The sequence below is a fragment of the Chelonia mydas genome, chromosome 6, assembly GCF_015237465.2.
Source record: "Chelonia mydas isolate rCheMyd1 chromosome 6, rCheMyd1.pri.v2, whole genome shotgun sequence".
In the NCBI taxonomy this organism is placed as follows: domain Eukaryota; kingdom Metazoa; phylum Chordata; order Testudines; family Cheloniidae; genus Chelonia; species Chelonia mydas.
Genome location: NC_051246.2, coordinates 40,648,026 through 40,675,619, shown reverse-complemented (window position 1 = coordinate 40,675,619; position 27,594 = coordinate 40,648,026). Strand labels below are relative to the sequence as shown.

General features: G+C 40.3%; 1 protein-coding gene across 3 annotated transcripts in view; it reads left to right on the top strand.

Annotated features, from left to right (window-relative positions):
* Positions 1-27,133, top strand: part of SYT9 (synaptotagmin 9) — a 104,136-nt gene extending 77,003 nt beyond the window's left edge. Inside the window, exons 4-7 of one of the 3 annotated variants that reach the window (XR_005225439.2) lie at positions 18,465-18,585; positions 19,916-20,087; positions 20,866-20,990; positions 27,056-27,133. Coding sequence is in view for 2 of the 3 variants with exons in the window: in XM_037899870.2 (XP_037755798.1) it covers positions 18,465-18,585; positions 19,916-20,087; positions 20,861-20,990; positions 21,532-21,639 (531 nt within the window). In the remaining variant the exon portion in view is untranslated. Of the gene's footprint in view, positions 1-18,464; positions 18,586-19,915; positions 20,088-20,860; positions 20,991-21,531; positions 26,930-27,055 lie in introns of those variants that run through there. The other 2 variants (XM_007058688.4, XM_037899870.2) reach the window with 2 other exon arrangements.
* The last annotated feature ends 461 nt before the right edge of the window (positions 27,134-27,594 follow it).

The window sequence follows — 27,594 nt, the reverse complement described above, 5'->3', positions numbered from 1 at the left end:
GTAGCAAACTGTATTAATATAAGCTTTTTCCACACATCTCTGCCATTCCATTAGACTTCACCCTACATAAAAACTGATCGCTCTCAATCCCCAGGTGTGAAAGGGTAATTCTATCTCCAGGCTTCTTCATTTCTTAGTAGAGACTGGTTGGGAAGCAGAGCACTGTGTGAAGTTTTTGGTAGGTGTGTACATTCATACAGAGCCACTCAACTTTGGGCGCTGTGATAGGCCACTGCATTTGTCCACATACAAGTTTAACTGATCTCAGCATCTTCAGTTTAGCTCATCAGTACCGAATGTTGATAAAGAAGACATTCGAGATGGAAATAGTTTAATTAACTAATTTTCACAAACGTTTTCCTCCTTTACGTGTTTTTTCTTAGCTGTATAATTAATAGTATACAGAGAGAAACAAAAGTTCCTTCCACCTTGTACCAGAATAGAAGTGAGAAGGAACTGGCAAAGAACAACCTGTACCTGAATATATAGCAGAAGTAGATTTTAAGCTACAGGGTGGTTTTGCTGCTTTATTTTGAACAAGTTCCAGTCCTCTTAGTGATAGTGAAAATTTAAACTCAAATTAAGCCCTTACTAATTACAACAGATCTGAATCTGGCCCTCAAACCACAGGAGTTTACAATCTTCTCTCCTTATACCTGTATGACTACCACTGAGAGTTTTCTTTTAAGATACCTATGATAGGTCAGCTGCTAATTTGTATTGTAAGATATTTAGTGCCACAATGGAAGTAACCTCTCTTTTCTCAAGCTTAATATTTCATAGAAGTTAGAGATGGACTTAGTAGGCCATCTTGTCCAAGTGTCTACCAACGTGTGACTATTCTGTACACAACTGTATATTCCTCAGTACTTGACCCACTTTAAATGTCTCAAGCCTTGGACCTACCGCCACTTGTTTTGGGAAACTATTCCATACTCTTTCAGATCTCCCCCTTGGGAATTTTTACCTGAACTGACATCTGGGAGGCAGCTATTGCCTACCTGAACCTGGAGCTATACATTTGCCCCATGCATTCTCTCACCATCTCTACCTACCTAACACCAAAACCCTCACGCTTCCCATCTGAAATTTTCTTTACAAGAAAATGGTTGTTCTCTAAACATCTCTTCCAAACTCGAACACTTAACATTTCAAAGTGAGCTGCAGTTTCTTCTTCAGTTTGTCAACATTTCTAAAGCATTACACTCATGTCTACAAAGAGAAATATTACAGTGACTTCAGCACGAAAAGTGCTCTCTTTTAAAAGGTTTAGCATTATGAAACCATTTAATCCACCCTCATGGTGGTTCCATTTTAAAGGCTTGTGAAGTACGATACCAAAGAATGGACAGCTTTAAATACAGGCATTTATGAAGGGATGTGAAGCAAAAGATATTTGCAGAGAAAGAGGAGCAGTTATCTCTCCCCAGAATCTCACTTGTTAATTCATATCTTCGAGAACGTGACATTTTCATTTTTAAATGAATCGTATAACCAGGTAGACACTTTGTTTTCCCCTGAAAGTTTTCTCTGCTTTTTCCCCTGAGAGAGAACCAAAATGATCAAAGGATCATTGTGGTATCTGGAAAATGAGGGTGTTTTGTTTCGTTTTTTTAAAATCAAACACAGCACACTATTGGCAGGAAGGCAGCAAGTAACAAAATGTGGGACTAAAACATGAAATTTAAGGAAGCAAAACACCTTAAGACTCATTGAACACAACATAGATGTCATTCAGTGAGAGACTTATCAGCCTTTTTGAATCACATTGTTTTTAACTGATCTCCCCTTCTGACTTCAGCAGTGATACATGGAATAACTTACAAAACAATTCGTTTTCTCACCAACCTTCTTTACATCTCGGTTTGTTCAGGAGGCAGATAAAGATTACTTTAGAGCTATTAGATCTCTACAGACGTTTGTTTTCAGAATTCTCCATTACCAATTATGTCTGTGGAATCACTTTATAACCTGGTGTGTGACACACATAAACAGAATGAATAATTCCATCTTTTTATTCACACCTGATTGCCAATTTGCATTGCATTGTTCACTGGAAGCTTTGGCTCCTCAACTCACCATTTTACCTTGTAACACCTCAAGATATATCTCTGTTCATGGCTCCAAAGTAACCAATTAAAATCCACTATTAGGCCCCGACTCACCAAAGCACACACAATCCTGAAGTCCAATTAAAGTCAGTGGGATTTAAGCATGTGCTTCAGTGCTTTGCTGAACAGGGATGCTTTTATGAATCAGGCCCTTAATGAAGAATAATTTGCTATCAAAATATTAGCTGGATCTGTGACAAAACCAGACGTTGTGCAGATGGACCACTAAAGGCAATATTCAGCTCTCTGACAGTACATAAATTTATGACAATGGAGGTTTTGTGTATGTCAAGAGAACAGAATAACAGCATCAAGATCCATCTTGTGGCTCTGAGAATGGAACTTTGTTTTTCATTTATGAATGACATTATGGCAAGTGCAGGTTATGTGCATATTATTCTCATAAGTATTATATGGACTTGTTCTCAAATGTATATACATTACAAGAACATATCCCTTGGTCTCACTTGCACAAATCTTGAGGTTTCTATGTTGACCAGCCATGACGGGTCACGGAATTCTGTACTGGAGGATTTTTGCTATTGTGCTGTAAGGTGCTGCCTGTGAAAGGAAAGTGGTCGTGATATGGGGTGGGTGTAAACACAAAAAAACCCTTTGGGGAAGCAGGCGGTTCTGGGGGCTCTGGTGGGAATAAGGAGGCCACCAGAATTGAAAGCATTGGAGGACAAAGAGGTGGGTTAAATCCATTGTACTTCTTACACCAAATGAGAAAGGGCATGGCAGGGAATTATCCTGCCCCTCTCTCACTGACTCAGTGAGTGGCTTTGAGAAAGTCACTTAATTGTCTGTGCCTCAGATTCCCATCCTGGACTATGGGAATACTACTATGTAAAAATACCCACTTCAGAGGGGTGTTCAGAGGCTAAAATCAGTTAGGGCCTAGTCCTGCTCCTTCACCCTCAACACAGTGGAATGCAGGAGGTTCTACAGTGAAGGGAGGGTAAGGATATGTTCTGGAAGACATGTTTACATGTTCTGGAACACTGCTCTTTGAGGGCTCCCCTGCAGCTGGGTTTGAGGTGGGGCACAGGCAGACTGGGGAAGGAGCTGGAATGAGGCCAGTAGATCCTGTGCTCTGCAGATCCACCAACCAAAGTCACCAAAGGAGCAGGAAGCACAAGGCCAGCAAGAGCCTTTCCCCAAGTAAAATCTTGACCCCAAAAAAGGAAAAGTGCCACAGACTCCATGAAATCCACTGGGGACTTTGCTATTGCTATCGATTTTACATCAAAGGTGCTCAGATATTAGAGTGACGGGTATTAAACCGCAAGATAAGAGAGAGTCCCAGAGCTGAGGAGGCAGCCATGGTGCAGATCCACTATCACAGTCTGCAGGAAGGATTCCTTCCTCCTCCAGTCCCCTGGGAACTCCCAACATCAAGCTCAGCTATTCAGACTTGGCATGGGGGACAGAATTTATCCCTTAGTGCCTATATAGCACTTTGAGGCCCTCTGATGAAAGATGCTGAAAGGTGCGACATTATCATCTTTTTGTTAGATAAACAAACTCTGAGTTAAAAATAGGTATTTTCACTCTGGAAAAATGTATTGAATAATGAGGTAGAGCTTTTTTCTGTCTGATGGAAAGTATTTTTTCCAATGTATAAATAGAATGGAAATTTTGTGAAATAACTTCTGTTGCTCACCATAATCAAGGATTGTCCACATGCCATTTCTCTGTTTTTCATTCCTTCACTGCTAATGCTCTTTAGCCAGTTATATAATGGACAAAAATATACATTACCAAAAATGACACAAAACTTGTACTTTTTATTCACACCGAGCGTAATTAGAAACTGGATCAATAAACACTGAGTCTGTCCATGTCATATCATCTCCATACTCAAATGCTCATGCTCCCTCGTGTGACTCGTTCATTTCCAAGAACAAGTCACACATCAGAGGTACTTGCTATTCTGTACTGCATTTGTTTTGGAGTACCAGGATGCCCCATGCTGTTTCAAAACATGCATTGTGCTGAACCATGATTTTGTGATGTCTGTCACACAAGAAACTTCCATGTCTAGCATTTTATTAGAAGGTACTACCCTTTTATTACCCAGAGGGTAATAATTGCTGTCCGTACTACAGACAAACCAATGGGTAAAACACTAGGAAATCAATCCCGTCCTCTCATATCAGTTTTAATATTGGCTTCTTTGCATGGATGCACAAGCATGCCAGCTGAATTGACAGTATCTGTCAATATCTGTCAGGGATGGTCTAGATAATACTTAGTTCTGCCAGGAGTGGAGGGGACTGGACTAGATGACTTCCTAAGGTCCCTTTCAGTCCAACGATTCCATGATTCTATATTGCCTGTAGCAAATTCAGCTGAAGGTCCTATAGCTCAAACTATTTATTAACAGAGGGTTATGGCTATGCTAATGAACCACGTGAGAAAAATGTGGTCACGTAATTAAAGACTGTGTCATAATCCATACACACAACTGCCTTAAGATTTGGCAATCAAGTTTGAAAAAGTCAGTCCATAATCTTCGATGCCTTAGAACACTTATAATGTTTCTCTTGGAAATAGATTCTGGGCAATATAAGATCTTAACAGCTAGGAGAAAAAGTAAGGTGTTCTATTTCCAAGAGAAACATTATAAGTGCTCTAAGGCATCGAAGATTATGGACAGACTTTTTCAAACTTGATTGCCAAATCTTAAGGCAGTTGTGTGTATGGATTATGACACAGTCTTTAATTACGTGACCACATGTTTCTCACATAGTTCATTAGCATAGCCATAACCCTCTGTTAATAAATAGTTTGAACTATAGGACCTTCAGCTGAATACAAAACAGTTCTACTACTTGAGCTAAAGGTAACAGGTGTTGGCTGTTATGCTTTAAGTGGAGTAGGCCCTAAAGGCAGATGCAACATAGTATTTGCCTGTGGATTAAACAACTCTTTGGTGAAACGGCAGTGGAATGCTGGGTGTCAGGAACCCTGGGCATACTTGTTCTGAAAGGCAATGTGGCCAAGGGAATAAGACTCTGGTTGTATTCCTATTCCCAGAAGGAATATAAGCCCTCCCTTGGTACATGCTTGTCTACACACACAAGTCATACGGCTTTCACTATACCAGTGTAGTCAAAGCAGTACAACCTCCTGGTAATATCAATATAAAGGTGCCTTATATTGGTATGGCTACTCCTGTATGGCAAAAGGAATAAGCTACGATGGTATAAGATACCTTTTAACTGATAAAACTGCATCCACACTAAGGGGGGAAATTGTACCAGTACAACTATTTCAGCACACACACACAAATCAAAGCCCTAACCAAAGTAGCTAGAACAATATACCAACCGTCTGTAGAGAATGCTTGATAAGCATTGTGAACTACAGAAATATTAGAAGCAGCTTGTGGAATAGGTGAGTCTAGATTAGAACATGTGGTGTCCCACCTCACAGCACAGTGCACCTTTCCCGAGGCCTTAAACACTATCAGAGAAGGAAGGCTGACTTCAGTCTCTTCCCACCTATTCTGCATATCCACTCTACTCAGACATGAATGATTTCACAGGAGGGGGCAGTTGATCTACAGGGACCCCTGATCCTCAATGCTATTTCCATTTTGTCAAAAAACCTCCTACTCCTATGTAATTTACAGATTTCTGAGCACAAATCTGACTCAACATAGCCCCAAGGGAATCAGAAATGGAGCCATTAAGGAGTACATTTGTCACAGCTCTCTTTACGGTCACACGTTTCACTGTTTGTAATGCTGAACTATACTCATCTTAGAGCCAGTACGAAGACAGTTGACATAGTACTAGGGGATGACTCAGTCTGAAGGCTAACATCCAACAAAATTAATAATTTTAATGTGTGAAAAAACAGATTGACTAACAAGGTATTAGAATTACCAGTGAAATTCAACATTTAAAGATAGGTGCTCACTACACTAGCTTTACATAAGGAAATCAGGAAAACATTTCTGGGTAAATCAGAATCATCTGAAATAAACTGCCAGTGGTCAAGTCATTTGCATAGCTTCTAAACTGATTCTGATGGTAGATCAAATGTTGGCTGTAAAAATGGAGTGTGAAATGGTGGTGGGGATGTAGATAAGATTTCTTAACCCTTGACCCATAGCAAAAATTAATGTTTTCCTTGTATTTGCAAAATGGAATTTTTTGTCCTTGCCTGAAAACTGTATCTCTGCAAAGAGCTCCACAAATCTGGAATAACGTAAGACTAGAAATGCCACCAGTCAGAATGGTGAAGGTTTTAGTGCTCAGTTCCAGCAACTCTTGCCAGAGTTCTCCAGCCAGCAGGTACCCTAGCAAACAGATGTATTTAACCTAGAAAATCTAAATTCCACAGGTGGGCTAGCAAAGCAGAGGAGACCTTTTCAGAACTATCTTTCAGGAAAGGAACTTCAGGCTCCCCAACTCTGGAGTAATCGGCTGGATCTAGCTAGCAGTGCTTATCGACAGACATGGGCAGGATAAACAACATAGTTAGACCATTGGATAACTTCATTCCAAACATCTAGCTCTGTCCTGGCACTGTACAAATAAGTATGTAGCTATTTTTGCAATAACTGATGCAGAACTATTTTCAAGTAGGAATCCAAAATTAACTCATATGTCAGCTATTTCAAAATAAATGTTTGCCAATTGTGAAGTGCCTAAGGAAGCGGAATACAAACACATTCATTGATCAAATCAAAAGAGTTATTTTATTGAGTCATTTTTAACAACAAGAATATAAAACAATGCCCTGAAAGTATACCATTTATACAGCCATCTTTTGTTTTGCATACATAGTAATATAGAAGTACCCACATCATACTGAAAACAATCTTCACTCAAAATCCTACCAGTTAAGTTTGTTAATTCTAAGCTGAAAATGCAGTTCATTTCTAGACAGTTACAGCACACATTGGGTGCTGGTACATGGCACAAAGTCCTAAGGCTCAGTGATATTAAACCAACCCAAGATATGCAATAATCCTCTAGACCAGGGGTGGCCAACCTCTGGCTCCGGAGCCACATGCGGCTCTTCAGAGGTTAATATGCGGCTCCTTGCATAGGCGCTGATTTTGAGGCTGGAGCTACAGATGCTAACTTTCCAGTATGTTGTGGGGTGCTCGCTGCTCAACCCCCTGCTCTGCCCAGGTCATGCCACCACTCCAGCCCTTCCCCCAACTCTGCCATGCCCTCGCTCCTCCCGCTTCCCCACCAGAGCCTCCTGTGCACTGCAAAACAGCTGATTGCGGCGGGCAGGAGGCATGGGGAAGGAGGGGGAGGCGCTGATTGGCAGGGCTGCCGGTGGGCGGGAGGCGCTGGAGGGGGGTAGCGGATGGAGGGCTGCTGACGTATTACTGTGGCTCTCTGGCAAAGTTCATTGGTAAATTCTGGCTCCTTCTCAGGCTCAGGTTGGCCACCCCTGCTCTAGACATTCTCTGCCTTCAGGAAATTTACAAATAAAATAAAACAAAACAAAAATACATATCTGAACTCAGTATTTACTGGATGTCTTGGCCACTGCTGTGACCACTGTTCCCTCTAAGCTGTGCACGCGCACACAGATCTTAAATACTGCGCACACGGCGAAACACCTCGCGCGCTCCGGCTTCGGCTTTTTATTATTATTTTTTTTCTTCAGCGGCAGCACAGAAGAAATTTTTTGCGCAAACGGCCTGTTAAAAATTAGAGGGAACATTGGCTGTGACATCATTGACTATCAACCAAAAAGCTCAATTTGTTCTTTCTGTTCTCTATTTCATCATTTAAATTAACACACTGTGTCAAGTTGCATTTTTTGGTTCAGTATAAGAGCATCGTCTCATAAGCAGTCAGGGCTTGAAAACCCCAAAGCAAATTTAACATTTCTGGGACTGAGATAGAAACAGCACTCTCACATGATAAGATATAACACCCCGCAGTAAAAATAAATAGCAGTTCGCTCAGTGGGAATGGGAAAGAGATTATGAGGCTTACTCCACCAGAAATTTACTAACTTTTGAGATTTCAATAGCAAGATAATAATTTAATCTTTCCCAGATAATGAGTGCTCTGAAATATTTTAACTCCAGGGTCACCAAAATAAAAGTGCTTGATGAGACTGGGAAGATTGGTGAGCACATTTGTTTGCTGAGATTCCATGGGATCTCATAGCTAAATCAGGATTAGCATGAATCTGTACTTAAGGAGGAGAAGCACTGAAGAACATCTAGGATGTAGACTGGTAATCATTATGTACCTTCAGAAATAATACTGAATCAGTGTTGCAGAATGGCGCTATGCTACTGGAGGAGCCATCTTTCAGGTGACAGAAAACAGATTTTAACCACTTGTGATTATTAAAGATGTCAGGGTTCTTTCACTAGAATTTGCGTATTAACCACGTTTTCCTGGCCAAATTCCAAGCAGTTACATTCTGCCTACCTTAGTTGACTCTGCCTACCTTAATTGATTCTGTTGGTTCAAGTAGTTATTGCACTAGTCTTCAATCCATGTGCTAAACTGTAATGTATTGTTACTGTGTGCTACTAAAAGAGACAACATCAATATTTTTAAAAATAACCTTTTCTGCATGGAATTTTTACCACCATTATTACAAACAACTTCTAAAATTACTAGAACTGAAAAAGATCAGAGAAAAGAAACGCTATGTTCTCTTTATTTTCAGTTTGCTTACTTTGTGCATTTAACAGCATTTTATGTTGAGTTCCAATGAGTCAGTTTACTTCTTTCTCCCCTATAACCACAGTTCATATTCCACCTGTTTATGTCAGTCTTTCACACAGCAAGAAGGGAGAGAAAACATTTGTGTATATTTACATATACATATATACATATAAATATTTACATATTTACATATACTGGCAAGCTGTCTCAGAGGCAGAAGTAGTACCTGAAACTATGACTAGCTGTTTTTTTTTTAACTGACTAGATTTCAAATTCTTGTTTCACTTTAAGCTTGAAAAGATCACAAGAGTTGTGGGTGACTTGATGCATGTGTGTTTGTGTGCGCGCACACACACACACTTTAGTCCATTCTAAGGCTTAATAAACATCTGTAAAACTGCTCCGAGATCTTCACACAAAAAAGATTCTATAGAAAATGCACAATATTGTTGTAATTACCACCATTTAGCATCAAATTATTTTTGGAATCCTCTCACAGTAATACGAAAGTCTATCATGTAACTGTGCATGAGGTTTCCTGCACGGCAAGAACTTGGGATCAGGAGTGTATTTTTTACTACAGCAGTCTGAAAAATACCACACCACAAGGTAAAAATGCTGATTTTTTTGCTGTTTTTTGTCAACATTAAAAATATATATATATTATTGAAATTTCACAATTTTGAAAAAATCTTAACTAGCTCTATTTGTTCCTGAGGCTGTTTGATTCAAAATATATAATTTTATAGTTTAAGAGCTCTTTTCAAATGTGAGGAAGTTTACAAAGCTTGAAGATAAATGTTTTATAGGATAATTTCCTGAAGTACACTCAGGGTAGTTTCTTAATCTCTTCTCCTGCAGTTCTTCTCAACAGTGCTCCTCCTTCAGCATATTTGTAATCTAAAAACCTTAAATTCTTTGTTCTTAGAATTGAGAGCTATTTGTAGACAATCATTTATTCTTTAAATTTACCCCCTTTGCTCTTTTCATGAACCACTCACAAACAATGGATCATTCATAATTTAACATTCTATTTTCATTTTAAGGTTTATTCATTGATTGTTTACTTCGTCTGTATCTTTTACTATTTGTGATGTGTGTTCGGCCACTTGGTACCATGTGGTAAGTCACATGGTATCTGACAGATATTGCAGCCACATGCAATATATCTGGGGACTATTGTGTTAACTTTATGAATGTTATATTTATCATTGTGGGCCAGATATTGTGTTCTACTCCACAGGGGAGAGTTACCACAGCTCCTCCAAAAACTAAAACCAGTGGGGGGTAATTAGTGCAGTCTCTGGGGACCATAAACAGCTCTGAGAAGTATCACCCCGTGGCCTGGGTTACATATGCTGGTGCAGGCCGTGTTCCAAGAGACGCAGGAGACAAAGAAAGAACTTGGGCTATAAAGGGCCAGAGGGAACAGCACAGGGGACTTTGGTTTGATTCAGTAAATGGACTTGACCTTTAGTCCAAATGAGGGCCAAACCCACCAGAAGAGTTTGGAGGACTTGAACCTGCCAGGATCCCCATAGGACTGATGGGTGATTTCTGGTCCATCTGATGCATTTAGACCTTTTGCGAGGTTTTCTCTGTAGCTTTTGTCCTTAAATAAATGTACTCTGCTTTGGAAGAGCTGTGTGATCACTTGCAAGCTATGGCATTCCCTAGTCATAGCTCTCAGAGGACAAGCAAAGCAGAGAGGCTGGACATCAGTCAGAATCTACTTTTGATAATCATAGGGCAACTGCAGGCAGCTGCAGCCTAAAACCCTGGTCTGGAAAGAGAAGGACCTGGAGTGCTGCCCAGAGACAGGTGACAGCTAGAGGCCTGAGATGGCATTCCTTGATCAGACCATATAGGGGGGTCAACAATGCAGTTACCCTGAATCTGCGACGGTATCGTTTCTTGATTTGATTATTGTTTCAATCATGATTGCTGTATAAAGAAATTTAAAGGTGAACTCTTCTGGCCTGAAGCCTCCAGAGAACATATTCTCATGAGGATTTCACTTTCTGTGAATGTTCTTGTGAGCAAAGATGCTCTTACAAATGTTCGTAGAAAACAAATCAAAAAGGTAATGAATACCACTGAAAGATATTCATTGTTTTTATTTATCAAGTTCTATCTACTGTGACTTCTGTTTACCACAAAAGGAAAATATATTTAATTTAATAAGTTAGTTACAGAAATCAGCTTTTGTCCACTAGAACTAATGATCCATTATTAATATCTATGCCAACGGTAAATAGAGCATACTGAATTGGTAAGTATGTCTTTTCTGGGAAGTTCTCAAATTCAAAACCACTTCACAGTATCTCATTGAGATGATATTTTCTTCTGGAATTGCTGAAAGGTTTTGAAGTTTTGAAAGCATCAGGCAGGCTAATAAATTTAGAGAAAATAGGGGAATTGAGGGTGGTGGGATTTTGTTGTTGTTTACAATAAACCAGTGACAGTAACAAAATAATGAATTATATAGCCAATAAGTAGAACACAAGGGATGAATACAGAATGACACTGCTATGATTGAAAGAATATAGGAAATCCTATCTGCAACTAAAACAAACAAGTAAAGGGGCTTCTTTGTGGTGTTTAAGGCCAAATGACATGCTTCATTAGTGTGCCAGATTTTCCTAATAGCTCATGAGCAATTTGATAGGGATGATCCCTCCTTTGGAATTTTCCTCAATTTTTTTGGTTCATGGGGGCAAGTTCTTGAAGAATACAGACACAAAAAGGTGCCACTAACTACTGTAAATGGACCATAGAATTCTCGCCCCTCCCACCCCCAAAGAGTTACATAGTTTGCATCACAAGAGGGAAAACTGTACAGCTCAGAATCCCTATGGAGCTGGAAAACTTCCCGCCAATCTCTTGAAACATTTCCCTCAGAATCAGAAGAGGCAGCAGTGCAGTACTTATGTACCATTCAGGGAAAACTTCTCAGTGAGAAAGTAATCATGTCCAATATTCATCAGTGAAATCGGACAGAGCAGATATGCCTCACCCAGAGCTGAATGCAGATTTTAGCAAAGGAGTATTTCCTCTGAGTGTGGTGACACCACTTATAGTCCTCAGGGCTTCTTAAGCATCACCTTGTCAAACACCACTTTGATCTTCTAGCAGTTCAAATGAGTCAGTGACACACAGTGTGGCAGCAGTCTGTTTCCACACTGGAAACAGACATTATTTAGAGACATTAAACAGGGTGAGTCACCCCAGACATCTTGCACTAGTGTCCCACCCTTTAATTGTTTGTTTCGCAGTCACCACAAACAACTTATCCACAGTGTTCACTTCTACTGCCAAGAAGTGAAGACATCTGGACTGCTGATATCAATGGGAGTGTTTAATGAAAAGAGTAAGGAGGATTCCATTAGTAGAAGGTCCTAGAGTGCTACCTAGAATGTGTCTTCATTAGTTCTTCTATGTCAACTTTTTATTTCTGAACATAAGAACGGCCATACTGGGTCAGACCAAAGGTCCATCTAGCCCAGTATCCTGTCTTCTGACAGTGGCCAATGCCAATCATCCAGTGATCCATCCCCTGTCACCCATTCCCAGCTTCTGGCAAACAGAGGCTAGGGACACCATCCCTGCTCATCTTGGCTAATAGCCATTGATGGACCTATCATCCATGAACTTATACAGTTCTTTTTTAAACCCTGTTATGGTCTTGGCCTTCATAACATCCTTTGGCAAGGAGTTCCACAGGTTGACTGTGCGTTGTGCAAAAAAAGCTTCCTTTTGTTTGTTTTAAACTGCTGCCTAATCATTTCATTTGGTATCCCCTAGTTCTTATATTATGAGAAGTAGTAAATAACACTTCCTTATTTACTTTCTCCACACCAGTCATGATTTTATAGCCCTCTAACATATCCCCCTAGTCGTCTCTTTTCCAAGCTGAAAAGTTCCAGTCTTATTAATCTCTCCTCATACGGCAGCCATTCCATGCCCCATCATTTTTGTTGCCCTTTTCTGAAGGTTTTCCAATTCCAATACAGTAACTCCTCACTTAATGTTGCAGTTATGTTCCTGAAAAATGCGACTTTATGCGAAACAATGTTAAGCAAATCCAATTTCCCTATAAGAATTAATGTAAATGGCAGGGGGAGGGGTGTGTGTTAGGTTCCAAGGAAATTTTTTTTGCCAGTTAATACTGTACACAGCAATGAATGATTGTAAAGCTTGGTTGAGGTGGTGGAGTAAGAGGGTGTGTGCATGAGTGAAGAGAGAGATGTGCATTGCCCCTTTAAGTATGCAGACATCACTTCAAGTATGTTGCCCTTTTAAGTAGATCAGCCAGTTCAGACAGGAAGCAACAGCTTCCTGCAAGCTCCCTACCCCCGACCCCGCCATTCTGTCCCTGAGCCCTGTGACTGTCCCCTCCTCCACTTTGTGGAGAGGGGCTACGGAGCAGGGGGGGGCAGGAACAGGGGGACATCCTGACATCAGCATCCCGCTCCCCTAGTAAGCAGGAAGCTCCCGGGAGCAGCTCCAAGGCAGAGGGCAGGGCAGGGGAAGTGGCCACCTGAACTGCTGCTGGGCAGCTACCGAGCCACATACCTTACAGGGAATTTAGGGAAGCTGATAGGGGAAGGTGGGCTGCTGGCCCCCCCTGCTTCTAATCCCTACGGGGGGGTGGGGGTGGAGGGCTGCTCTTCCAGAGAACCCTGCAAGCAGTGGACAAAGCAGGCAGCTGCCAAACGACATTACATTATAAGGGCGCATCGTGCACCTTTAAACAAGCACGTTCCCTAATTGATCAGCAACATAACAAGGAAACAACGTTAACCAGGACGACTTTAAGTGAGGAGTTCCTGTATATCTTTTTTGAGATGAGGCGACCACAGCTGCACGCAGTATTCAAGAGGTGGGCGTACCATGGATTTACGTAGAGGCAACATGATATTTTCTGTCATCTTATCTTTCCCTTTCCTAATGATGCCCAACATTCTGTTAGCTTTTTTGACTGCTGCTGCACATGTTTTAAGAGAACTATCCACAAGGACTCCAAGATCTCTTTCTTGAGTGGTAACAGCCAATTTCGACCCCATCATTTTATACGGATAGTTGGGATTACGTTTTCCAATTTGCATTACTTTGCATTTATCAACATTGAATTTCATCTGCCATTTTGTTGCCCAGTCCCCCTGTTCTGAGAGATCCTTTTGTAGCTCTTCGCAGTCTGCCTGGGACTTAATTATCTTGAGCAATTTCGTATCATCTGCAAATTTTGCCACCTCACTGTTTACCCCTTTTTCCAGATCATTTATTAATATATTGAATAGAACTGGGCCCAGTACAGACCCCTTGGGGACACCACTATTTACCTCTCTCCATTCTGAACACTGACCATTTATTCCTACCCTTTGTTTCCTATCTTTTAACCAGTTACCAATCCATGAGAGGACCTTCCCGCCTGTCCCAGGACTGCTTACTTTGCTTAAGAGTCTTTGGTGAGGGAGCCGTCAAAGGCTTTCTGAAAATCTAAGTACACTATGTCCACTGGATCCTCCATGTCCACATGCTTGTTAACCCCCTCAAAGAATTTTAGTAGATTGGTGAGGCATGATTTCCCTTTACAAAAACTATGTTGACTATTTCCCAACAAATTATGTTCATCTCTGTGTCTGACAATTTTGTTCTTTACTATAGTTTCTATCAGCTTGCTTGGTACTAAAGTCAGGCCTGTAATTGCTGGGATCAGCTCTGGAGCCCTTTTTAAAACTTGGCATCACAATAACTATCCTCCAGTCATTTGGTACCGAAGCTGATTTAAATGATAGGTTACAGATTACAGTTAGTAGTTCTGCAATTTCACATTTGAGTTCCTTCAGAACTCTTGGGTGAATACCATCTGGTCCTGGTGACTTATTACTGTTTAGTTTATCAATTTGTTCCAAAACCTCCTCTAATGACACCTCAATCTGGGGCAGTTCCTCAGATTTGTCACCTAAAAAGAATGGCTCAGGTTTGGGAATCTCTTTCACATCCTCAGCCATGAAGATCGATGCAAAGAATTTATTTAGTTTCTCCGCAATGGTGTTATCGTCCTTGAGTGCTCCTTTAGCATCTTGATTGTCCAGTGGCCCCACTGATTGTTTAGCAGGTTTCCTGCTTCTGGTGTACTTAAAAAAAAAATCCAATACTTTTTGAGTCTTTGGCTAGCTGTTCTTCAAATTCTTTTTTGGCCTTCCTAATTATATTTTTATATTTCATTTGCCAGAGTTTATTCTCCTTTCTATTTTCCTCACTAGGATTTAACTTCCACTTTTTAAAAGATGACTTTCTGCCTCTCACTGCTTCTTTTACTTTGTTGTTTAGCCACGGTGGTACATTTTTGGTTCTCTTACTATGTTTTTTAATTTGGGGTATACATTTAAGCTCAGCTTCTATTCTGGTGTCTTTAAAAAGTTTCCATCCAGCTGGCAGGGATTTCGCTTTTGGCACTGTACCTTTTAATTTCTGTTTAACTAACCTCCTCATTTTTGTGTAGTCCCCCTTTCTGAAATTAAATGCTATAGTGTTGGGCTGCTGTGGTGTCTTCCCCGCCACAGGGATGTTAAATTTAATTATTTTATAGTCACTATTACCAAGCAGTCCAGCTATCGTCACCTCTTGGACCACATCCTGTGCTCCACTTAGGACTAAATCAAGAATTGCCTCTCCTGTTGCAGGTTCCAGGACTAGCTGCTCCAAGAAGCTGTCATTTAAGGTGTCAAGAAACTTTATCTCTGCATCCCATTCTGGGGTGACATGTTCCCATTCAATATGGAGGTAGTTGAAATCCTCCATTATTATTGAGTTTTTTATTTTAATAGCCTCTCTAATCTCCCGGAGCATTTCACAGTCACGATCACCATCCTGGTTAGGTGGTCAGTAATATATCCCTGCTGCTATAGTCTTATTATTAGAGCACGGAATTACTATCCATAGAGATTCTATGGTACAGTTTGGTTCATTTAAGATTTTTACTTCATTTGATTCTATGCTTTCTTTCATGTATAGTGCCACTTCCCCACCAGCACGACCTGTTCTGTCCTTCTGATATATTTTGTACCCTGATATTACTGTGACCCATTAATTATCCTCACTCTAACAGGTTTCTGTGATGCCTATTATATCAACATCCTCATTTAATATGAGGCACTCTAATTCACCTATCTTATTATTTAGACTTCTAGTATTGATGTATATAAGCCCTTGAAAAACTTGTCACTTTTTAGCTGTCTGCCATTACATGATGTAATTGAATGGGACTTTTTTTCCTTTGACTGTTTATCATCAGATCCTACCTGTATTTTACCATCTTCCACCCTCTCCTCCTTATTAGGACACAGAGAATCTCCATTAATAGATCCTCCCCTAAGAGATGGCGCTGTCCAAACCACGTGCTCCTCTGCACCTGTTGGCTTTCCCCCCAGCCCTTAGTTTAAAAACTGCTCTATGACCTTTTTAATTTGAAAGGTCAGCTATAACCAGTTAAAGGGCTAAGAAGCTAAGGGGGAAGACCAGGTCATAGCAAGAAGGAAAAAAAAAAAAGAAAGGGACAGTATAAGTAGTGGATAGGACATTGGACTGGAATTCAGGAGACCTGAACTGCCACGTATGACCTTGGGCAGGTCCTTTCACATCTTGTTCCATTCCCATTCTTTGTCCTGTTTGTCAGTCAGGGATGGTCTCTTACCATATACCTACGTACTGCCTTGCACAATGAGACCCTGATCTTGCTTGAAGCTTAGGTGTTACTGTAACAATTATATCACAATAAGGGGAAAAACAACGTGTTTGGAATATTACGAGACACTGAATCTGCACTACCTCAGCTGATTAAACACATACCTTTTTCTGTTAACAGTGTATCTATAAATAGAAAGGTTTCACAGTAGCAGCCGTGTTAGTCTGTATCCGCAAAAAGAAAAGAAGGACTTGTGGCACCTCAGAGACTAACAAATTTATTTGAGCATAAGCTTTCGTGAGCTGTTAAATAAAATAACAGCTCACGAAAGCTTATGCTCAAATAAATTTGTTAGTCTCTGAGGTGCCACAAGTCCTCCTTTTCTTTTTATAAATAGAAAAGTTTTCTTTGAAAATCCAAAAGGAAGAAGTGTGTAACCTATGAAGAGAAAGATTTCTAGGGCTGCTTAATTAGGAGACATTATTAACCAAAGAAAATCACCCCGCCAGATAGTCACAGTTATCTATCAAAAATATAAATAGAGTTTTTTTCATCCATAAACAAGGTTTCTCATCTGCTTACATTAATATCAAAACTGTAAAATGGACAAAAAGCATCTCCAGACTCACTCAAAAACTTGGTAGAATGGAAGTAATAAATAAAATGTTGAGTCCTTTCTGAGATACTTCACAGATACTGCTCCAGCTACAAAACAAATATTTATCTGCTGGTGTCAATAAATATTTATTAACTCATGCTCAATTGTATTTTTTTCAGAAAAACAGTGAGCATTTTCCCCACTCTGTCTTGTGGGAAAGCTGCCTTAAATCCAAACTACTACAACGAATTAAAAAGTAAATCCCTGCTTTTCTCCCAAAAATCTATTTCCCCCCCCCCCCCCCCCCCACACACACAGATTACAAAATTCACCTATCACAACTCCAACATCTTATTATCACAAATAATGGTCATCTAAATTAATATGTTGTCAATTAATGAATGCCCCCCTCAAAAAAAAAAACACAACTGCAGGAAAGAACTATCGCTCAGCCATCTCTTCCCACTCCTTAAGGCAAAAGCTGAGCAAACAGATGTGCCTTACAACTTGCTCTAATGCATCATCCCTACTGGACGGCTTCTAATGCTGGCAGATTCGTCCAAAGTGGATGAAGCGTTTGGCTAGATAAAAAAAATAAAAATCTACCAACATTTTTCCTTTGTGATCAGATGAAAAAAATTGTGTTTGTTCCCCAATATCTACATCTGGGATCTGGTGGACTTCCTCCTCAGCTGCCTTTCTGAACCCCGGATGGTACCCAGTGACTTGAAACAGAAAAGGGATGCAATCACTGCACCAGCTAAGGTGGAGGGAGGGCTGCAGGGGGAGAGCTGCTCCTGCAAACCAGGGAGAGAAAAGTTCTCATTCCGCTTTTGGCGGAAAGTGAGAGTTGCACTCCCTCCTGCTCCAGGTTACTTTACCCTGATGGTGCTCCCTCCACTGACCTTCCCTACTGCAATGTTTGGCCTGACAAGTCCTGGGCAGTTGTATGAAACCTCATCCTACCTTGTCAATTTGCTGTTTCTCCCATGAACCCCGTTATGGTAAATTCCCTGCAAATAGGGAGGCTGAGGCACAAAGAGCTCCAGAGACTTGTCTAGTCAGTAGTAGAACAAAGATCTTCAGGTACCTACCCCTGTTCTTACTACTAGGACACGGCTCCTGTCTCACTACTGACTGCTACAAAATTATAATGATGTTTACAGCTCATGGGACTCAGAACTCTGCCTACAAACTCAGCAGCTTGGGCAAACCTCTGCATACAGTGCATACTTTTCCTGCCATGTGCTCTGCAAGGGAGAATTAAGTTTTCTCTGGAATAACCAGCGCTCCTAAATACACATACTTTATCATTTGTTACTCTGTGCCTTTCTAGGCACAGAGAGGGAGAGAGAGAGAGTTTTATTATTGTTTCACAAACTTGTTTTTTTTTACAGGACAATGTGGATCTTGGTGACTTGATGTTCTCACTCTGCTACCTTCCAACGGCTGGCAGATTAACTATTACCATAATAAAGGCTAGGAATTTAAAGGCAATGGACATAACAGGAGCATCAGGTAGGAATTTCTCTCATGCCCAACATTACAATTTCATCTTCTCCCCCTTGAATTAAAGAAATGGTACAGTGTGTCCAACTCTTCTGATATTTGGTGTTTTTCTTAAAGCCCCGGTTTCTGCAGTTATTTGATTATAGGAGATTCTTTCATTAAAAAATAATTTTAGCCATCCTAAATTTTAGGATTTTAGCTAGTTGCAAAGAAAAGCTTAAAAAAATGTGAACTCTAAAGGCTCAAAAACTACAAGGCAAATTAAAAGAACCCAAAGTTTATTATCGTAAAGACCTCAAGAATTTTGGGGGCCTGGCTTTTGAATACTTGGAGGTGGCCATCCTATGATAGTAACCACAGAATTTAATTTTGCACTGCCTGCTATTTGTTGGGGTATATGTTGGGTACAGTGCAAACCAACACCGACAATGGAGAGGCTCAACAGCCATTAATCTGATACAAATGATGCTTGGGCCAAGATTATGAAGCTCACTGGTCCATTGTAGCAACCATTTTCAGGGTTGGTATTGAAAACAAAATGAAACCAGTTTGGGATTTTGCTACAAAGGGGTCAGAGATGCCATGTTTCAATCCACTGGCAAAGGGGCGGGGTGGTGGTGGTGGTAATAGTACTGTCAGAAAGGAGCTACAATGAAACAGGTGCCCCAAGTGGGACAGTCTCCTACTACACCCACAGCTTTAACCGTACCTCTAAAGAGAACAATAATTGTACACCACTCAAACTATTATACTTCTAAAGTGTTAGCATAACTAATTCCATATCAGCAAACACTAGTGCTGACCCCATTATCTGATTGTGTCCGGGTTCTACTTGTGCTATAGCTGTAATCAGTTACACAGACTGTCGGGGCTGGCCTTACCATGAGGCGAACTGAGGCAGTCACCTCAGGTGCCAGACTGCCGGGGGGGGCACCACAAAAACCCAGAGTTTCAAAGTTTTGGCCCAAGCAAGGGAGCATGGGGGGTGTCATTTGAGCTCCTCGCCTCAGGTACCAAAATGTTGTGGGCCGGCCCTGCAGACTGTTACTAACATGGGAATCCATATTGTGTCTTAATGGAAATTTTTACATTCTTTGAGAAGACACAATACAAAAAACCAACTTCCTAAATGAACATCTAATGGTTCATTACAGTCATTCAACTAGGAAGACCTTTTAACTGCCAGCGCGTTTCATTATTGAAGGAGCTCAGATTCTAATGTAGGTAACAGTGAATAAATTATGTATATAGATATAGGCATAAATTAAGCTTACTCCATTTGCTTTCCATCTGTGTCTATTTTTAAAATCAACAAAACTGCTTATCATGATTCACCCAGATCCCTACGTGAAGGTTTCTTTAATGTGCGAAGGACGGCGGCTAAAGAAAAGGAAAACGTCCACCAAGAGGAATACCCTCAATCCTGTTTACAATGAAGCCATAGTCTTTGATGTCCCTCCGGAAAACATTGACCAAATTAACTTGTCAATAGCAGTTATGGATTATGACCGGTGAGATACCTGTAGCTGTTACTGAATACAAATCTACTATGCAAGATTTTATGAGGCAAGAGATTGTAAAAAGCTGGCACAAGTTGTCATAAAATGTTTTGTGGTGCAGGTCTCAGCAGCAGGCTACAATTCTCTGTACCATCACACAGCATTTACTTCTTAGTTTTTGAGATACAGAATTGCATCCAGAACTTTGTATGCCTAATTTGCATACATATTTACTCAAATTGTAATGATTGCCTATCCCAATGAACAGTCTGCACTCTGAACGGCCATTTGTGCACCATCACATTAATTCCTCAGATTTCTTCTGAAAATGTGGCCCACCATATATTCTATTTGCAAATAATTGCTTTGGAAGAGGTATCCTGCTTGTTCAGATATCCCATTTCACATAGTAGTCTTTACATGTCGGATGCTTTAGGTGGGCTGGAGTCAGAACACGTATGATGTATAGTTATTTTTCTCTTTTGCAAATGTTAATGAATTTTTCTGTTGGTTAAAATTGGAGTGTAGACAAATAAAAGTCCAACTGTCAATTTACTCCATAGAAAACCAACACACACGGTGTGAACTAATATGATATAAAAGAGTAAATTATTAGTATATTATCTAGGTTAATGAAAAAGATAGGGATGAAACTCAAATCTGTGCTGTGTAGCTCATCAAGTTTTCCCAGCATCCTAGATTATTATTTGTCATAGAGAATTTAAATGGCATTTGTTCCCAAATGTAAAATTTTAAGAAAAAAATATTATGGCACATTTTCACAGTGTAGGTCACAATGAGGTCATTGGAGTGTGTCAAATAGGCAACGATGCAGAGAGCCTAGGCCGGGACCACTGGAATGAAATGCTTTCGTATCCTCGGAAACCGATTGCTCATTGGCATCCCCTTGCAGAGGTAAGATTTCCATTTCCTGCGTATTTACTTTAATTGTAAAAGCTCTTTAAATGGGAAACTAGAAGATGGATAAAATCTTTGCGAACAAAATAGCAGGATCCACATTTGTATACTAAACCCAGAAAAGACTAAACTGAAACTCCAGTTTTTAAAGTGAGCCTGACATATCAGCTCCTCTCAGTTTTAGTGGGATGTAAACTACTTCAAACTTTAAAATATATATAAACTTAAAACTCAGGCATTATATATAGGGTGATTTTTATAACATAAAATGTTGAGTAACTTTCACTGTATATTGGCTAAACCGTATCCATCTGTTTAGAGCTGTTAAGGAATAATTAACTAAATAGGCTGTTTTACATTTATATATCAGATAAAAATATGACTATTTCCATTCCGTTGGCATGTCCAAAGGGATGTCTAATTGCACCAAAAATAATAAAATGTCCTTGGAGATTAGCAAATGTAAAAATAAACGGCTCAATCAAAAAAGCTCTTCAAGTTACGACTGGCTTCCTATGTTTCTTTTGTCTTCATTTAGGGCCCTATTCAGCAGAAATGTTATGCGGGCCTTCTGCACATGGATGGCTGCCGAAGAGGCTTCCTCACCCTTTTAACCTATTCAGCAGAAATTTGGCATTCCTGTTGATCTCTTTCTTAGCCATTTCCTCAGGGGCCATTCTGCAGAGAGTCCAGAGGGGTACAGACATCCTTCTAACCCCTCCCCCTCATTCCTTTCCCTCCCCAGGGAATACTAATCCTGATTCAGGAGACAAAAAAAAAAAAAAAAAAAAATCATAGACATAGCTATATCTTGATTTCTGAAAGTTACCACCATTTAGCTCTAATCTAGGCAAAGGTACTGTTATCCACATACAACAGTAATAGTGGTCTCTACTGTAACCTAGGAATTACTTTTATTGTTACATGTATTGTTTAAATTCAGATGGCAATGCATGTTCACACCCATTTCCAGAGGCTTATGGATAGAAATATGGTAGCCTGTTTAACAACTCGTATGCTAACCCTCAGCGCAGAAGGATGGGAAGGCCTGCCATATTGATATTTCTAGCCAGCAGCCACAATGCCCATTAGTTATCCAAAGATATGATTAGTGGGCAGCCTCTCTATGTATGTCATATTGATTAGAATGTAATTGGGGATGCTTACAGTGATATGGCAGTTTTGCTAAGTTATAGGTATCAACCATAGATGGCTTCAGTAGACAGTTGGCAAGTACCCGGAAGCCCTTGTACAATGATAGCAGTATCCTACTGGGACTGCATCTCCATGACTGATCATGTTTAGTAATGGGTCCCACTGCAGTTCAGTCCGCATGTCTGGGACCTCTGAGTGCCCACAAACTGCTTGAATGAATGGAGTGGAAGATTGCACCTGGAAATAGTCCAAACAAGGTGGTGAAGTTCAGCACACAAAGCTCTGGGCTCACTGAGAAGCTGAAGACATGACCAGTGGCACTTTATTCCTTTTCATGACAATGCAAGAGCCAAAACTGTGCTTTGCTCTGATTGAGCTGGGCTTGGAAAACAGAGCACCTTGCTCTTAACTGTAGTCAAACAATGACACGAGTGGCTTGACAGAACCCTCATGGAGCATTGTAAACAAGCATGACAATGTCTATTAGCAGAGGTTATGCATGCCCTTACGTCAAACCTGTGTTTCCCTCTTTGAGGGCAATGAGCTGCAGAAGTCTTGTTCATAGAAAAGAGAGGGCTGTCAGAATCTAATTGACATCACTATTCTCTCAGCACATGCTCAGTTGAGTCCTTCAGTGGTCATTAACGTGAGTCACTTTACATCTACCTGAGCTACAAAGAGGCATATGTCTGTAATTCCCAAGAATCGAGTGAGGGAGGGTGCCCAAAGCATCCAAGCTGTGCAGAGAAATATTTATACAAACAACATATAATTTTGGGTCCTGAATCAGGATTAGGCTCAGTGATAGCTGAGCTTTGGAAGCTTCTAGAGCCTCTGTGGCCAGAGCCATAAGACTCTGACTATTTGCTGAATAGGACCCTCAGTTTTCAAACGAATGTTTCAACTATGTGAAGAGTAGTTTGTTTAGATAGTCTAACGGTATCCGCGAGTAACAGTAACAGCCAGAGGCTTTGGTGGTACCTACGAATTACTGGTACAGCCACTAGTATTGCCCAAATTCAGATGGTAAGCCACATTCATGCCCATTTCCAGAGATTCATGGAAGTAGTTTGGTTTTAACAGCAAGCCTGATAGCAATGGAAATCTGCAAGCAGTGTGATTTGCAGCTGGGTGCAGCAACCAGTTTGATTAATATATTCAATATTTTTCAAACAAACAAACAAAAAAGAGTGCTCTGCTGGATATTCTTGCAAATACATTTCTTCAAGATTGATTGTCATTATACCTTTATATTGTGGTCATGCCTCGAGGTCCCAGTAAGGATTGGTGTCCCCTCTCACCCTGTACAAAAACCCAGGTTAACATGGTTCTTGCCCCAAAGACCTTACACTCTAAGAAATTAAAAAAGGAGCTACTGTCTGTAGAGCAAGAATGAGACAGGTACAGCAACCTTAGTGACACGATGTTCCCTCAGCAAGAAGGAGAATAAGTAGGTTTGTGTTTGTATTTTATGTAGCCTGTAAATCCTCATTGCTCTTTGCAGATCAGTTTTCAACAGCTGCCTCAGTTATATAGGTAACATTGCATAAGACAGATTTGTTCACCTCTGTATAAAACAGGTGCAGGTCACAGGTGGCTCTGCCCCATAACACCCTCACAGTTGTCATTTTAAATTAATTGACCAATGCTTAATGCATAGGAGCTTTCTCCATAATTTACACAGGAAATAACTGGAGTACCTTAGATGCCACTGTGTGGTAACTGCTGACAAATGTTGAAAGGTGATCACAGTACTGGGCAGTACCACACTAAGAAATCCACATCCAGGAACAAGAGCCACTGGGATAAAAAGCTACTTTCACTGTTTCTTCAATTGTGCATGTAATTAACTGTCTAAAGCCTTTCCAGCATAGTTTAATTTCAAGGATTTAGTAAAAGCCCTAATGTTAAAACATACACATGCAAACTTGTGTACATTTGTCAGATCAAAATACCTGATGCATAGTCACACTTTCTTTTGTGTCCACATACCATCTTGCATGTTCATTAGGCATTTGGATTTGCAATTGAGCACATGCAAAAACGAGTAGGTAGTCTTGAGCACATGCTTACAAGGCTGGCCCAAAATTTGCAAAAAGTGTCAGTCTGTTTCTGTCTTGTTACTTTCAACAAAAGCTGTCTGAGCAGCTCCTTGGTATCAGCAAGCCTGTGGCACAGTGACAGTATTCTAGTCTGTCATGCATGAACCTCATTTCAGGCATGTCCTCTTTATTCAAACAAAAAAACCCCATGGGGGTCAATGAATTTGGTCCTGTAAGAAAAATATTTTGGACAAGTCAGTGCCGGCATCCCTGCTTGGAATGCAAAGGAGACAGGTATGTACTTACCCACTGCAACTACTATCCCCAGTGTAGTGCCAGGATTGGTAGCTGCAGTGGAAAGGGAAACACCTGTACTGCAGAGAGAGAGAGAGAGAGAGAGAGAGAGAGAGAGAGATTGATTTTCAGGATGGATATGGAAGTTCTCACACAGCTTCTGCATCTCCAGCATGTTAAAGGGGCACCTTTAGAGACATAAAAGTTATACAGTCAGTATTGCCTGCTCTCATTATTTTATCACCATTTTCACACTATTTGGTGTTTCACTTACAGCCCCAGCTGCTGGGATCTAGAAAGCTGAGATTCGCATGCAGTCTCATTTCCTGGGGAGGGTGTTTCTAGCTGGCTCAGTCAGGGAGAAAGTGCTTGGAAACTTGACCTGAGTGCACCCTAAAAGGTTCAGAAACCAGAAGGCAAAGAAAAAGAATCCAACATTTATTTATTTTAACTCTCATGATTTTTTGGTGCCCAACTCAGGATGCCTGAACAGTTGGGGGTGGCAGTACTATATAAAAGATGCTCACAGTAGGTTAGCACCATACTGTGAATATTAACATTCTTTCTTTTTCATAATTGGTGACACACCATTTATAATTTCTGTTTACCTCTTGGACCACCTTGGACAATGAAATCTACTAGATCAGTCAATTTCATGTTCTGGTTCTCCCGCATTAGCACAATGCTATTTTGTTGGGGGTTCCAACCCTGCAGGGCAGCATTATACTGGGTGGAGTACCCCAGAGATCCTGTTTAAATTCTGCCACTGAACTAACAGGAGAGTTGGGGTGACTACCCATGACCCTGACAGTCAACCTCTTTTTGAAACACTGCTCCCAGAGGTAACTTGTCACTAGGGCCCTCTTTTTAAAATTTTGTATATTTGCCTTGGAATGGAACAAATTGCTTCAAATGGAAGGTACAGTAATTTCCAAAATACTTCCTCAAGAGAGAAAACTCCCTCCCCAAACACCTTACTGCCACTTCAGATTACACTGTACATTTGTGCGATGCTACTTTATACAGTCAGCATAGTTTTCAGGAACACTTCCATAACATAAATTTGATCACCAAGAGATTATGAGTGCAATCCTGGTCCCACTGAAGTCCATGGGAGTTTTGCACCTATTGCCTCACTTCCTTGGTAGAGGAGAGCATTTTTGTTTAAAGAGGAAATTAAAAGAATAAATATTTCAATCCTTCCAAGACACTCATGTTGTTGCAGACTAGAAGGGAATTTTTGTGGAAGTTCCATGTTAATATATTGACACCACATTGCTGCTGCACATGAATTTTAAAATTAAAAAAAAAACCACACCCTCTCTTTTCACTAACTTATAAAGCAAAAAAACGTTTCTATTATATAGTTTTATAAACTTTTTTCCCTCTTTTCCTAAACAAACCATAAATGTGGGTCTAAAGTACCTGGCAGTGAATGAGTGCATATACAACTCCGCTGCTGGGGCAGCAGGTGCTTCCAGAGCAGAAATCCGGCATGTGGCTGAGGAGACGGACGTGTCTCAAGATGATGGTACCAGTGCATGCACATTTCAGCATTCTTTCCAGCTGATCCATGGATCAGCTAAGAGCAGTAAACATGAAAAAGGTAATGACAGCCTGTTAGACAAGGGCCTGATCTAACTCCCACTGGAGAAAACAGAGTCCCACTGGCTTCAGCAGAAGTTGGATCAATCCCACAGAGAGGCATGAAAGGAGAGAGATCCAAAGAATTACAGGACGACTAAGTGGATGAGAGTCATTCTCCATTCAGGGGTGGGTAGCACTGAAAAACGGGTACATTTCCTTCAGGGGAATTTAGAAGGAGTTTTAAACCTAGGATTATATAGACCCATATTATCACACAAGATATAAACCAAGAGGTACAAGAGAGATATTTCACACCAACACCACTCAGCAGTTTTAAAACATAAGGGGGCCTATTTGCTATAAAAACAAAATTGCTGGAAATGCTCTTAAAAACTTAAAATATCAACTGATTTAAAAAAAAAAATCAGGATTTTTAAAGTTTTTTGTTTGTTTGACCCAATTAGAAATACAGTGCAATTTAGTGTATTGTTAAAACATTGTGTTTCAACTGGGGGGGCGGGGGGAAGAGGGGAAACAGAAGAACTTAAACTAGGCTGAAATCAACAGAATTGTTCTCAATTAAATGTTCTTACCTTCTGTTTAGAACAATTCACTGTAAAATGACGACACCTTAGAATAAAACTATAAAACTACACCTTAGAATCAAATAGGGAAAAAATGGCATTATTATAAGGAAAAAAATGTAGAGTGAGCAATCCATAGTATAGTAGAATTTACTAGAAGCACTTGTGCAGGTGAAAAGGGAAGCAGAACGGGATATGTAACAGATGTTTAAAGCTTTCTCTTTCTGCTGTAATTAATGAAGGTCCTTGCTTGCATCATAATTCTGTTCTGAAGTGAAACTTTACAGCATGTGAACAAAGCTGTGTAAATGTGAATAATACTGTGTAAATGGAACTGTGACATTTATGGACATTGCTGAATGTCTTCGAGAATTGCATTAAAAGGTGATTTCTAATACAGTGGGTTGGGCAAGGAACTACAGTTGGAAGCACTCCAGGGTCCTGCAATTCTCTGAAAGGACCACCATCTCCATGAAGGCATATGAAATTTATGCTCCAAATTGCAATGATGGACCACATACAGGAAGAATAACATCAGGAACACCCATCTCAGCTGCAAACTAAGCATTAACAGACCTGGCACAGAGAGGAAGAACACAAAGGGGACTGTAAGCATCTGGGATGTTTGTTTGTTTTGTCTGTTTCTTTTAGTTCTTTTTTTCCTTTGGCCAAACTCAGACATCCCTAAAACTGGAATGTTTTAGTTAGTTGCATGCTGGCCAGTTGTCATTTTGTTTTTTTTTAATACTCATCACAAAGGTATGTAAAGGGACATAGTTTTGATATACAGTAACTTTGATTTTACTACACATGAACATTGTATTCTACTTTACTATTTCTTGTTCAATGAGTAGTCCTGGTATGTCTATGTTTCATGTCTAATTTTGGAAAGTAGAGCTACATCTTTATCAGGGCTCATTCAGTTAGGTGGATCTTATC